Source organism: Pleurodeles waltl, chromosome 7 (assembly GCF_031143425.1).
Source record: "Pleurodeles waltl isolate 20211129_DDA chromosome 7, aPleWal1.hap1.20221129, whole genome shotgun sequence".
In the NCBI taxonomy this organism is placed as follows: domain Eukaryota; kingdom Metazoa; phylum Chordata; class Amphibia; order Caudata; family Salamandridae; genus Pleurodeles; species Pleurodeles waltl.
This window is the reverse complement of record NC_090446.1, coordinates 177,057,911-177,072,561: the sequence shown is the minus strand read 5'-3', so window position 1 is coordinate 177,072,561 and position 14,651 is coordinate 177,057,911. Positions and strand designations below refer to the sequence as shown.

The following is a 14,651-nucleotide window of genomic DNA, read 5'->3' as shown; positions in this document are numbered from 1 at the left end:
TATCACAAGCTAGTTTTATATTTTTCTATCTGTTTTCTTCACCAGTCACAGTTTGTGCCTAAACTACTGGCCTGCTAATACTCTAAAAGATTGTGAATGAAAATTATTGATCATTCATCCTCCAAGTAAGGCATGAGCTATAGTTAATGTAGTCTGCCTAGTGAGTGAACAACAATGTGTAAAGTGGTGCGCAAGTTATAGTAATTTGAAGGTGGTGTGTCAATTTAAGATATAACTTTAACTTTAGAATTTCCAATGTTTGTGCAGTTTAAGCTGTAGTTTAAGTTTGGTTTGTATTGAAAGAATAAGTCACATTTTTTTAACTATACCCTCTCAGGCTTAGAGCGCACATGAATTATGCAAAAACAGAAAGCAGGGAAATCTGGGTAGTTCTCAAGTTTAGGTGGAGAGCTGCTCCTTAATATGGAGCACCCCAGTACTGCCAAAACTCTAAACCTGCTCACCACAAATGTCTGTCTGCTTAGCTGAGTTTTCAAGCATAGGATTAGCATAGACTGGCAAAGCCTTTTGCCTTTTTACATCAAGTCTTACACAGATATATGTCGAGGAAGGTTAAGCAAACCATACCCTCAAGGTGCATGTGGGGCATGGCTGTTGCTCTGAATTCTTTATCTTATAGTGAGAGAGTTTACCCACAATTGGTATATTGCTTCTCTGCAATTAAGGTGTTTTGTACCCTAATGGTACAGACTCATGATGAGGCTCAAAAACAAGACACCACCATAAGCTTTATATGTATGTTTTTTCGTATGTTCTGATTGTTTCAAAAAGCGTGATGTTCCAGAGATTGACCTATTTGATGTAGTGCTCTATGACATAGGCAGTGTTGTTCAAATTTCTCCCACTTAATGTTGACAAACTAACACTGATGTTACTGACGACAAAATATTCGATTTCTCACTCTCAGTAGTGTAAAATGAGCATTGTCTTTTGGATCATGACTGAAACATAAAAAACTCTGAGGGTTTAAAAACTAAAACAAACAAAAGTTATTGCTTTTGTATACAATGTATCTATGAGCTAAAGAATTTAGTGGCATATTTACAAGCCCCTTGCGCCTACTTGCACCTCCTTAAATTCATTTTTTTATTCTAATATTTTATTTATTAAGTTGGCGTTAAGGAGGAATATCTCCTGTGACAGATTTAACAAGTGCCACAATGCATGCATTGCGCCACTTTGTAACCCCTGGCGTCACATTATGCCTGCATCAGGCTTAATGCATGAACCTGACACTAGCTTCTACGCACCTCACATTAATGTTCTGTACGTTGTATGTCACCAACAGTGTAAGACCTCTAGAATACAGCGGTTTTAAACAAAAATAGACTAAGGTCACAAAGTGTGTTGAACCTCTATGAAACTGGTGTTTTTTTTCAGAAACCCCCATTACATTCTTGCTTTGTACAGAGTGCTTAATTTGAGCCGGTGTTTGCTGGTGGCGGTCACCAGCACTCATTTTTGGGGACAGGTACTTATTTTTCGTTAGGCATTTCCCGATAGCAACAGAAGGAAAAACACACAAAGTGGAAAGATGGAGGAAGAGAAAGCAAGAGATGCCCTAACAAAGGGAGAAAGGCAGGATCCAACAAGAGTGAGATAAAGAGGCATGAAATGACGGTGACGGAATAAAGGGGCGTGCAGCTGACCACCACCTTTGCTATTCATTCAGCAGTCAAGCCAACATTTAATCAGGCGCGGCTCCTCCAATCGGGCGAAGCAGCTGCAAACCTTTTACCAAAAAACAATAATAAACTATGTTTATTATTTCATTTTTTTTAAAGAGGCGGGGCACAGGCTGTGACGAGCACTGAGGGGGAGTAGACAACACTCCCATTCACTTTGCATGTATGTTTGGCCAGCTGTCTCGGGCCGGCTAAACACACATGTGCAGTAGGCTCTCTCCAGCCCAGCACTGTGTTACCAGGCTGGAGAGAGCAGGGACAGGCTTCCTGTCTGCCTGGGAGGCTCATAGCCACTCCTAATGCTGCTCTGAGCAGCGTCAGGATTGGCCGCAGGGCAGGCTGGGAGCCTGTGCTTGCAGCCTGTCTGCAGGAGAGGAGCTGCACAGGGGTGACAACGTTTTATTTTTTAATTATGAATCACCTCAAACCCACCGTCACCCTTCAAACCCGCATGCACCCCGCCCCTATTCAGCACCGCGAGCCATTCCTGCATTTAATTTCTTTGACCACAGGCTTCTGAGCGGAGTTTGGGAGCAAGCACTTTTTTTTTTTTACAAACTAAATATTATGCCCTTTCCTTCAGCCGTGCCCTGTGCTACATCTGCGCCATTGTAGCCGTAAGTGCTCATGTTTAGCTAGTGCCACCTACTCCTATGGATGTCAATTCACCAAAATGCCAGGGTTAGTGGAAGTGACATCACACACAATTTGACCTATACTTTCACTCATTCATTTACAGATACATATGTATTCAGACATACACACACTTCCTCAAACCACAGGACGACCCCTAAATGTCTATGCCTACTTCAGCATCTTAAAATCAAAAACTTCAGTTCGCCTGGATCGCCAGCACTGCCGGCAAACAGTTGTTAACCAAAAACACTCACAGGACTGCCAGCTCTCCGAAATCAGGAGGGAGACTCCAGAATGTGAGCAATTCAGGTCGAAACGTGTTGACGATATTGAGGCCAAGAATGATAGACTGTATAGTTTGAAATAAATGTGGAAGATCAAATGGATTGATTAGAGGGACCCTACCATACCTCACTTTGTCCCATTCTTTACATTTGTGGGGGAATTCGGGTTAGGACGTTTTTCCACAAATATTAATAATATAACCCGGACTGGCGTTCTAGCAAATGTGCTTTTTAATGTATCTTTTTATGAGATGAATATGTATGGTATGACTGGATTGTCACTTTATTTTCACTTTTCTGCAGTGGGTTGCACAAGTAAGCACTCATTTGGGCTTGGGTACTCAATTTTTGATTATCAAGCACGGTTAAGTTGAATTTTAATTATGGATTTGATGTAACTTTGATGACACACTGTACCCTGTCTTATTGCTATTGAACCTTAATAGGAAAAAGAAAGCTTTGTAATCAATATCGTCTGAGAATTCATTTTCCTGGTGTGACAGATTAATCCTATTTTCACCAATTTAGTAAAATCTCAATCCAGTTGGCAAGGCCTTTTTCTTGTTGCTTACGTTTGACAAAGGTGGCATTTTCTTGTTCCATCCATTAGATGCCAGCAGCCTGTATGCTGAATCACATGACCAGGTGCAACTGGCAGTTGGTCTTTATGTATTGCTCCCATACAGTGAGACAAAGGGGATATAGGTGTTGGCCATCTCTGATTTGATGAGGGGGAGGTGCTGTCACCTACCACACTTGCACATCACAATGGCTGTGCCTCAGCACATTCACAAAACGTTTGAAACTAGTCTTTTGTGAGCCCCAGACAAACATGGGCCAGGGCAAGGAGGAAGGGAATTCCAAACACTTCTGGGGGTGGAAACCTCCAGAATCTGCTCCTACTTTAAAGTTCAGTACACCTCTGGACCTGTGGAAGACTCAGAATGACTGCTCCACCAGAAGGACTGCTACTCTGCTTCGCTGATGTCCTGCTGCCCTGCCGCCTGAGTGAAAGGCCTGCATCTTGATCCCAGGACTCCAAGCGTGGCTCCAAGGGCTAGTAACCTGGCCTCCTGATCAGATCTTCAGGGACAGAAAAGGATCCTACCACCTAGCACCTGTACTCTGTCTGCTATGAGTACTACCCACCAAGTGGTGCCACTCAAGTTCTGGACTCTTGGAAGTGGGCCTCATGGTGCTCTGCCAGCCCAGCTCTGTCCTGGAACCAGAACTGACAGAGCGCAATGCAAGTCCACCACAACATGATGCATCTCTGACGAAAGATCTCACATCACAACCCGCAGTCTCCTAGGGACCACTACTGAGCGACGCATCCTCAAAGCAGGGTTTTGCATGGTAAACCCTTTGACGACAGCATCCTTTCTGACGATAGAGTACTGGATTGCAGCCCTGCTTCCTCTGTGGAACTGCCAGTGCGCGATGCATCTTAGATGCAGGACTTCGCAATCCCCTCGGCAACAGAATCCTTGACGTTGATGCAGGGCACCGCATTGCAACCATACAGCTCCTTGGAACACCCTCTGCGCTATGCATCCTCAACACAGGCCCTTGCAATGTTCTGCAAACCAGGGTTCAAGGTACTTTGTTCAGTGGGCATATCCTAATGTAGTCACCCTGAACTTGTGACTTTGTCCCGGTCTTGCTCAACCAGATTACCACAGTTGGTGCTCTGTGCATCTAGGCACTATTTTTACTTGAAACATTGAAACTGCATATCTTTGGTTAACCTGATTGAATTTGTATTGTTTTGATTTCAAATAATTTATTTAAAAAAATTAATTCTATTTTTCTAAATTGGGGTAGATTTTTCTTGGGTTGTATTTCACCTTACTACTGTTTGAAGTGCTGCATAAATAATGTATACATTGACTGTAAGTTACGCCTGGGTACTTTTGTGACAAGCTATCACAGGGTTAAGCACAAGTTGATTTGGGGGTATCTTGTGTTTCACCCTAACAAAGAATGGGATTGCTGCTCTAGTAGGGTCTCACCTATCTCAACCAGTAACCCCACAAGAAGACTCTGCGTCGAGCCAGCATTAAAAAAATGTAAAACAAACCTGACACAAAGGTTTGTAAACCTAGGCCTCTTTGTTTAAGGTATCCTAGATTTAAACCTGAATTTGTGGTGGTATCAAGATTACTAGCTGGAGTAATTAAATAATTGAGTTTTAGAATTACTGCAACTTTGCCAAGGTATTCTAAATGAGAACAGCAGTTGCCATAATGATGAGAGTGAAATATAACCACATGATTTATGAACTGTCAACAAACTGACATTATTAGGAGTAATGACTTAGATTAACATTGTGTAGTAATTGTTGAAATAAATTAAGAGCGTCCTCCTGTTTTCTAATTCTCTCCACTCTCCAACGTCGTTCAATTGGGTTTTTTCTTTTACAGAGAGGCCGGGGTTTTGCCCATTCGATCCAAAGTTGTGCTTGCCTACGAGGTTCGAGTGTAAGAGCGATTTGGACTGCCCAGATAACAAAAAGTGTTGTGACTACGATTGCGAACGGAAGTGTGTGCCCCTTCTAAACGGTGAGAAAACCTCAAACCCTCTGAATACTGAAAAGTGATTTGATTGGGCTATCAAAGCTTTAACAATGAAGGATCAGGCATGTTTTAAATGCGAAGAAGGAAGGGAGACAAGGTTGATACAAACGTGGCACAATGATATGAAGGTCCACACTTTGGGAGTCAGATACAGGGGTGTTGTGTGGACAAATGAAAATGTAAATCAAAACCAGTAATCCCCACTGCATTCCGAAACTAAATGCAGTTGTGGATGAATATTAGGGTCCTGTTCAAAAAAGTGACTTGTATGAGTAAATTACACTTTTGTGTAACTTTACTACTTTTTGACTATATAATGTGGGTGTAAATGTACTCCAAAAGTGTGACTTACCTGTCTCTACGAAAAGGAAGGGCCCAGGGCAGGAGCGGGTCATGGCGGGGGGAGAAAATTTCATAATAAAACAAAAATTTGTTTTACCTGAATCCGCAGCCCCCCAGCACCTGTTTCCTTTGCCGCAGACACAGGCCCCCAAGCCTGCCCTGCGGCCAATCTGAATGCTGCTGTCAGGCTGCTGGAAGAATGGCACCAGCATTCTGATTGGTTGGAGCACCCAACCAGGGCCTCCAAAGCAGACTGGGAGGGGCTGCCTACACTCTGACAGGTTGGACAGAGGTTAGTGTGCATGTATGTTTGGCCAGCCTGAGACATACATGCAGACTGAGGGGGAGTGCTTCGACAATACATTGATAATAAACATAGTCAATTATTGTGTATTGCAGACGTTTGGCAGCTGCTGCTGCTGGTGATTGGGGGGGGTTGTGGGGGAGACGCCCCTCTGCCCAAGCGGAGGATCCGCCCCTGGTCTGGTGGCTAAATACTTTTAAGTAATTTACACTTTTGACTGCTCACAAAATCCTAGTTTGTTCTGATTCACAACGGTAAATTTACACTTTTATGTAAGTTTACTAGTTTTTTGTATTCACATACTGCAAATTTAATTTTTCTATAGTCATTTTACAATTGTGGAGAGTCTGCACATAAAAAAAGACAACCCTACATTTTTATGTGCAGAATCACAGCAGTTGTAAAATTACTATTAGTAAAATTAAGTTTGTGAATATCTACAAAAATAGTAAGCTTACACACAAGTGTAAGTTATCCTTTGTAAATGTGCACTTGGATTTTGTGAATAGCCAGAAAGTAGTAAACCTACTCAAAATTGTTGATTACTCAAAAGTGTAAGTTACATTTGTGAATCAGGCACTCAGCGCTTAATTTAAGTGGTGCATTCCGGTGGAGCCCGCAGGCACTCTTTTCTGGGGACCAGTGCATATTTATCCTCTTCAGACTTTGACCTAGAGCAAGAGAAAGGAAAACACATACCGAGGAAAAAATTAGAAATAAAAGGAAAGAAAATTCCTTTACAAAGGGAGAAAGTAGGTTTGAAAACGAACCTGCAAGGGTGAGATAGAGGGGCTAGGAGTGTCTGACGGTGGTTTAATGAGGTGATATCAAGATCCTGTAGCCTTGATATTGAGCATGCCGGTATTCAGTGGCAGTGCCTGCAAACATCTAAGCAAAATTGTGTTCCTGAGATCTTATTCTTTTGCAAATTAAGCTTTGTGAATATTTATGATAATACTCTGGCAGTATTAACAGGTTGTGCAGTATTTTGTACTTAATGTAAATACAAATCCAGTCCCTTCACCCCAGTCTTGGTGCCTTACTGCTACAGTGCTTGTTTCCACAGGGGAAGAACTAGAAACTATATTTCAGTCCAGGTCAGAAACCAGGAAATCAATAACCATGCCCATCAGGTGGGGTGAGAACCTAAAAGTTGTTGTGTTTGGCAGTGATTCAAGTTGAAAATGGTATAATTGGATCACCAGGGATTTGAGGCCTCTGACCAAAGATGAAAGAAGGAACCAGATCAGGGAGCCACTGTTCAACAGTGCTGAGACAGAGGTGGTTGCCAAATATTTGAATTTCAGCTTAATCACCTTTCTCTTCAACTAAGGCCTGAATTGAACATAGTAGGTAGAGTAGCAGTAGTGAAAGCCGGCAAATATCCCAGTGGTTTGGGACAGAAAAAAATATGTTTGCCTAAGGCAATAACAAATGCACACATAGCTCAACATCTCCATCTCTTCTTCTCATGGTTTGTGCCTAGTAGATGCTCAACCAATCAGAGGTTATGAACTTTAGTGCCCCCCGGGTATCACCTACAATCCCACTGGTTACAGCTAATGATAAGGGGTTAGACATCTCCTTCCCAATTGGCTGTAGTGTTGCCTCTATTTCTTACTGTGATGTGAAACCCTAATTTTCGCTGAGCCAACTGGAGAATCATGCACAAGGGGGAGGGGGGCATGAAGCCTAAGAAAAACTGTAGAAAAATTGCAATTTCAAGTTGCACATTACCAGACTCTATCACGCTTGGTCTTGCATGCTTTCCATACCATGAAGTATCAGAATACTTCATGTGTCCAAATCATAATTACATTAATATGAATGTGATCCAGTTGTGTAACACCCAAGGCTACAGCTTGGGAATACCATGAAGCACATAAAAACAAGATTAGTTCAGGGAACCTCCACATTTGGTCAGGCACTTAGGTATTTGTCCCTTCTTCAACTTCCTTACTTCCTAAGACCCATAAAGCACAATATCCTACCTAGACGTTTATATTTAGCCTTGCCATCATAATATAGAAATGCCTGGTGACTTTCTGCTCTATGATTGCACCTCAAGTTGGCTAAAATTGAAATGATGAGACCTCTTTGTATTGCCATCTTTGTATCTGCCGGAGATAGAGCCTCTCTAGTTCAGGTGCTCTCACTCTGGCATTATGTTGTACGTTCCAAAGGCCAAAACGTTTCAGTAATTTATCATCCACATAGAACGTTGATATTGGTCTGTAGAAAGTGCATGTCACTACTGGGAGTGAGTACCACCTCCTATGTGAGCCATTTGTAGACTCTTAGAAGAACTGGTAATAGCGTTCAGAATGTCTTACAAAAGGCCAGAATGAACCGACTCAGCCCCAGCACTTTAACTATTTTGAGGCCCCTAATGGCTCGGGGGAAATTGTTTGTAGTTTGTTCTTCTAGCTTGCCGCTATCTGACTCTGACAGTTTGGGAAGCCTCACCTGAGATAGGTAAGCCTATCTGACCAAGGTGTTGTGGGCTCCAAGGTGTCATCGGTAGACGATTGTGACGGCCTCTCCTTTTCCTGCTACTCCACCCTGGGAAAACCCTTGTGCATCCATTTGTTCTGGCATATGTCTATGAAGCTGTCCTTTTCATACCACTTTCAGTGAGACCTTTCTGACTTGTTGCCCCTCCCCTACAAAAGAACATCACATTTTGAGTGTAACTAGCATGTGGTTTGCCCTATTTCAATTGTTCTAATCTTTCTTCTCAGTCCTATATTCCTTGCCAATGACACTGTGATTGTGTGTGTTTTTTGTGCCACCTCAGCAACTCATACTTCCCCCAACTTTGCCAATAGTGCCTTTTTTATCTTTTTCAGAGGTGCCACTTCTGCTATTAATTTACCCCTCAGTACTCCCTTAATAGCATCCCATAGTATAGCTGCTCTGGTGTCCACACTAATGCCCTGACTGATGTTCTTTAGTACCATTGTGTCTCACAACAGAACATCTTTAAGGCGCCTTGAGGTGTTGCATACTCTGTGGGGTATACCCAGCTGTCCAATTCACAGGAGACTGGTCCTTCGTCTGATGGCGTCACTGGCACTTTATCCACCTCCTTGATCTCTGATGACAACATTTTGTCCGTCACAATTTAATTAGACAGGCTAACTCCTGTGGAATGATCTTTTTTTGTAGCTCAATCCTGTTTATTACATTTTCCCAATGGTACAAGAATGCCATGAATGGTAACATAGTTGAATGAAAACATAAAAAATTAACAAAATCTGTTTTACATTGTTACATAATTGCCCGTGCACAGTGCCAAGAGGTATCATTACCCCAAACCGCAAGTAAGGGCATGAAACATTGTAGAGAACTAAGGGGGGTCTGGGGGAAGTTCTTTCCCTTCTCATCTCTGCTTCAATCCCTCAACAAGAAGAACGAGAATAAAGGCGAAGAGAGTCCCTGGGAGCGTCCGTTAGGCAGGAGATGGGGGTCAACCAGCAGGTGTTGTCAGGACAGGTTGCAGGCCCTCAATTATATAGGGGTTGAATCTTCAAGAGGGAGAGTTCCTACTGCTCAGTCCAAATGTTAATCAAAAAGCTGTAGGGCATGTAGGGGAGGTGGTGAAGAGCAAAGGAGTTCAAGTCTGAACATGTAGTTGCTGAGAGGGCACCAGGTAGTGGTAAACTTAGTCTCAGTGAAGGCTAGTGAGTGGAAAATATGTTCCATCACCAATACATGCCACAATCTGTTGAACCATAGTGCTAATAGGGAGAAGCCGAAATAAACAATCAGCTGTTCAGCAAATTCTGTCATATATCTGAGGGTTGTTCCATCAAAGTGTGTCATACCCACTAAGTGAGTAGGTTGTAGGCCTAAGATTAGTACAGCCGAGTCTGGTGAAATGGGATAGCCAAGCATGCTCTTAACATCACCCAAGATTTCTTTCCAGAATGTCTGGATCATTATGCAGGACAAGTTGATATATAGAAAGTCACCTTCTGCTTTAACTGCAGTGCCTGCATATGGGGAGGTGGTAAAAAAGATTGTGTTGCACCACAGTGACTTCAGGTACCATTAATACATTATCTTCTTTGGGTTTTTGGTGAGAGGCTCCATAGGCTGTCTCATTGTTTGGTTATTATGGGGTGCACATTTCGGTTTCCCAGTGAGTTGCCTATATGGGTGGGTCAAGATTGATTTGCGCTCTGGAGAGCCAGATATGTGTTGAATGTGCCGCCTTTTGTACCCTGATATAATTGCATCAATGTCTCGAAAAGCGTTAGAGATCGAGAAGCAGCCACACGTTTGAGGGGTGCAGGGCCCAATGCTTAATTGCAAATATATGAGGTGGGAGGATTCAGATAGTTGAAATTCAGTTTTTAATAGTTTGAATGGCTTAATGGAGCCCCTTGTAAAGAGATTGCCTAGTGTCCTGCATTCACCATGTTCCCACTCTGGGAACGAGGTTGGAACAAGTGCAGGGGTGAAGTCAACATTCAGGATGATGGGGAGTGTTGGGGAAATGGGAGGTTGTAAGACCTCCTTTCACAGATACCTTGTTCCAGATGCCAAGTTTAGTCTTGGTGGGCATGGTTGGATATGGGTTTTTAGGGCGAAGGTGCAACGGGAGCTAGGGCCTGTCCAATATGAGGTGACATACTGCTGTTCTGTCCATGTGAAAGCCATTGTTTTTCATGCTCCCTGACACCCGTTCTGAAAGGTAGCGGAATTGTGCAGCTCTATCGTAATCCAGCAGATTAGGGGACGCCAAATCACCTTTGTTCTTAGGTAGGATTAAGAGTTTTTGCCAAAATACATGGTCTCTTGCCATCTCATATAAAGAATAGAAGTCTAGTTTGAAGCTACAAGATGCCAGTGGTGAGGATGGGTACAGGGGTGACTGAAATAGGTACAGGAGCCTTGGTAAAATGTTCATCCGTCCAGGATTCATGTGTCCAAACCAGGAAAGGTAAAGAGACTTCCATCTCTAGGCGTCTTCTAGCCAGTTTCCCTTTAGTCCAGCCTTCATGTTTGGGGGTGATATTAATACTCAAGAAACAGATATTGTGTGAGGCCGAGTGAAATGGAGCTAGTGTCTGCAAGAGAGGGGCATCTTGTGAAGGGATCGTCAGACTGAGTATGTGCAATTTCATTATGCTGATTTGGATCCGGAGACTATTTCTAATTCCTTCAAGACAACCGCTAGGTTCGGAAGAGTTGGTAAAAGCAAGGAGGAGGTCGTCGGTGAAGAGGTTGATTTTGTGAGGTCTGCCCACAAATGTGAGCCCACTAACGAGGGGTGCTTGCCATATTTTAATCACAAGAGGCTACACCAATAGGGCAAAGATCGAAGGTGATAGAGGGCAGCCTTGTCTAGTTCCCCCGATAGTGTGATGGGTTGTATAGGTCTGCCATTAACCGCAATAAATGCTGTTGGAGTTGAATATGCTGCCATGTGTCTGCCTTTGATCTTTTGGCCAAGACAGATTTTCTCCAGGACTACCTCCAGTTCAGTCAGAAAGCCCAACTCACTTGGTCAAATGCTTTCTCAGCATCTAGTGAAAGGATCACCATTGGAATGTTGAGATTGTGAACTTTACCCACCACCTGGGCAAGTTGCCTGATATTGTTGACACCATGGTGCTGTCTCACAAATCTGACTTGGTGAGGCTCTACCAGTCTGGGTAGTATAGGGTCTAACCTTACGGCCAGTATTTTAGTGTATAGCTTGGCACTTCCATATAAAAGAGCTATGGGATGGAATGATGCACAGTCTGTTAGAGGCCTACCCTGTTTTGGAATTAGTGCAATTTTAGCCTCACATATCACTGGAGTAAGGCTGGAGCGGAAGGTGACAGAGTTAAAGAGAGCTAAGGGGTGATCTTGAAGAATGGGAGCTAGAACGTATTGAAGGAGGGTAGGCAGGGCTTTACCCAGAGGCATGGCCTTGGGATCCAGTCATAGCTCAGCAGAGTCTGTGTTTTTTTCCAGTATTTCCCAATTTTGGTCCATAATGGGCTCACAATCCATGACACAGTCTTGGATCGCCGGTACATTCTCTGTTGAAACAGTGTAAAGCTGCTGATAGAAATCTTGAAAGGCTTGTTTGGCTCCCTTTGAGACGGCCCAGGATGTAGGTCTGTGCAGATATGTGCTATGTGGGACTTTGACCTAAGGAGACTGAGTTTATGTGCCTGTAGAGTGCCCACTTTATCACCCTTGTCATGGAATCTCACTTTGAGGGTCAATAAAGATTGTTCTGCTTGGTTTGTTCTGTGCATTCAGAGTTGTCTGCTGCTCAGATATCAGTGGTGAGGGATTGTTTGTAGAGGTGCAATTCTCTCCTCCTGGCAATCACCAAGATAGACATCACACTCTCTATATAGAGTCCTTAAATGCATTCCAAGTGAATGTGGGGGGAGGTGCAGGTAAGGGTATTGAGTTGGGATTATTTCGTGATCACCTAAGAGATAGTGTGCCTATCATCCAGATCCCTGAGGATGTGAGGTCGGAGACACCGGTGCTGAAATAGCTATCTCTTGTGCAATCCTCCATGCAAGCGAGGTGGATATGTGTGTGGTTGTAGATGGAAATGTCTGAGATTGAGACCATATTGATTGTGCGAAGGAAAGTATGGATAGGCAAAAGATAGTCAATGCGGGAATAGCATGTGGAACATGTGAGTAAAATGAGAAGTCCTTAAGGTCAGGGGGCCAGTAGCCCCAGAGGCAAACTAATTCCAGCTCCTAGAGTTTCTTTTTCATTAAGGCTGACATCGCTCCTGTCCCCTGGTATGTGGTATAGCTCCTGTCCATGTTGCAGTCCCAAACTAGGTTGATGTCCCCCTACTATGATGTCTCCCTGTGCTTTCCCCAGCTGGTCCCTCAAAACTCATCTAAGGAATCAAGCTTGCCCTACATTGGGGGTGTAGATGTTCAAGAGTGTGAGTGGTGTTGTTCCCCAATAGAGAGTGAGCATAAAGTATCCATCCTCAGGATCTGAAAGGGGGTGGGAGCAAAGGCATGCTTTACACAGTATACCGACTCTGGCTATTTTGGAGGGGACTGAATACCAAATTTGTTAGAGATATTTGCTGTGTTTAATTTTTCATGTTTTGGAGGTGGTAGATAATGTTGTCTTTGGCTACTGCCAAAATTCTATCCTTAGGTTTGCATGATCATAGAATATAGCCAGCCATATGTCAGAGTGTAGTTCCTTCTGTTTGTAGGTTTGAGAGTGGATCCATCGCCAACGTCCAGCCCCAGAGCGGATTTAACATCAGCCAAGTGTCATATAAGGTGCTGTCTGCCATTCCATCTTAAGATGAGGCTGAAGGGGTGACACCACTGATAAGGGGTTTTGTGTTTGCAAAGGAGGACTGTAACAGAACAAAAGTCTCTCTGTGCTTTTTAAAGGTGATAGGAGAGAGGTCTTGGAATAGTTGCATGGTTGACACTTTGCAGGACAGCTTAGCCTTTACTCTAGTTACATTCATGCTGACCCACTTGTCTTTGTAGAAATGCACTCTTGTGAAATTGTCCAGAACCCCATCTGCCCGGTTTGCTGTGTTAGAGGTTCAGTGGGTTTGGTCAACTTGTAGTGGTGGAGCTTCAGGATCTTCCCTGAGGTATTGCAGTAGATTCTGGATAAAGGTCATTATGTCTTCTCCCTCTGTTCATGGGATTCCTGAAAAAGGATGTTTATTGCATCTACTCCTGATATTCCAGGTGCTCCTGTTTTAGGTGTAGATCTACCCAGTCCAGACCCTGCACCAGAGCATCTCCTGGATCTTCTACCCAGTAGTCAGACAAAAGCTCCAGTTAGTCAACCCTCTGACTCAGATCAGTGATCTCCTGAAGGCAGGATGTGAAGTCTGTTTTGAGGGAGGCTATCTTCAAGCGCATTTTGCCAAGACATTGTTCCATGTAATCTTGGGTTATGGGAAGCATTGCGACCACCCTTGCCTAGCAATAATTGCTCTTCTCGCCATGGGATAGTTTGCTACACAGGACCATCACCAAGCTTTACTTTTGGGCTTTGCCTTTCACCATTTTGGATATTCCAGTGTCAAGGCAAAAGGGGGCCTGAGAACGTGCCTTGATGGGACACAGGCAAAGCTAGTCGGGCTGCGCAGTGATGCTGAGTAGTGTCAGATGATATTGTGGGGTTCGGTCTCCTATGGTTATTTCCGGTAAGGCCCCATTCTCTAATGATCAAGGTGGGAGCGCAGTCAATGGTGTGTCTCAGTCCTCTCACAAGAGGGTGAAACAGTGAAGGTGAAGGGCAGCTGTACAAGGGATCTCCTAGTTGAGGCAATGTCTCCAAAAGCAGGTTCCTTTCATGAGGAGGATGCTGCAAAGGGGAACAGGGCATAAGCATCTTAAAACTAGATTTGTGGGCTGAAAAGCAATGTCTATGAGAATAGTACCGTGGAGCAGAGAGATGTAGTCCTGTGTGAGCCTTATCAGCAGATGCACCTTAGCGACTTAGATGTAGAGAGAGGTTGCAGTACCTGAGTGGCTGTGATAGAGCCTACAAAGTGGTATCGGGGGGCAGCATGATGCCCAATAGAGACAGGCCTCCTTGGAATATTATTGTTGAAGAGGAGACATTGTGGAATAGTCGGCTTCACCTCTGATGTCTTAGAACTGAGAGAAAATCCTGAGCTGGAGCAAGTAGAGGGTCTATGCAGACCAAATTCCCTTTTCGTTGACCCTGGGCTGCGGTCTTTTTCTCCACCAGCGTGGTGCCACTGATCTAGGCCCACAGGTCAGCGAATTAGCAGATGAGATGGTCCTGGCGGCTTCTGGGTTTAGAGGAGCCC

General features: G+C 43.8%; 1 protein-coding gene across 2 annotated transcripts in view; it reads left to right on the top strand.

Annotated features, from left to right (window-relative positions):
- Positions 1-14,651, top strand: part of WFDC3 (WAP four-disulfide core domain 3) — a 271,764-nt gene that overhangs the window by 252,667 nt on the left and 4,446 nt on the right. For both annotated transcript variants that reach the window (XM_069243494.1, XM_069243495.1), the window contains one exon: positions 5,050-5,187. In XM_069243494.1, coding sequence (XP_069099595.1) covers positions 5,050-5,187 — 138 coding nt within the window. The remainder of the gene's footprint in view (positions 1-5,049; positions 5,188-14,651) is intronic.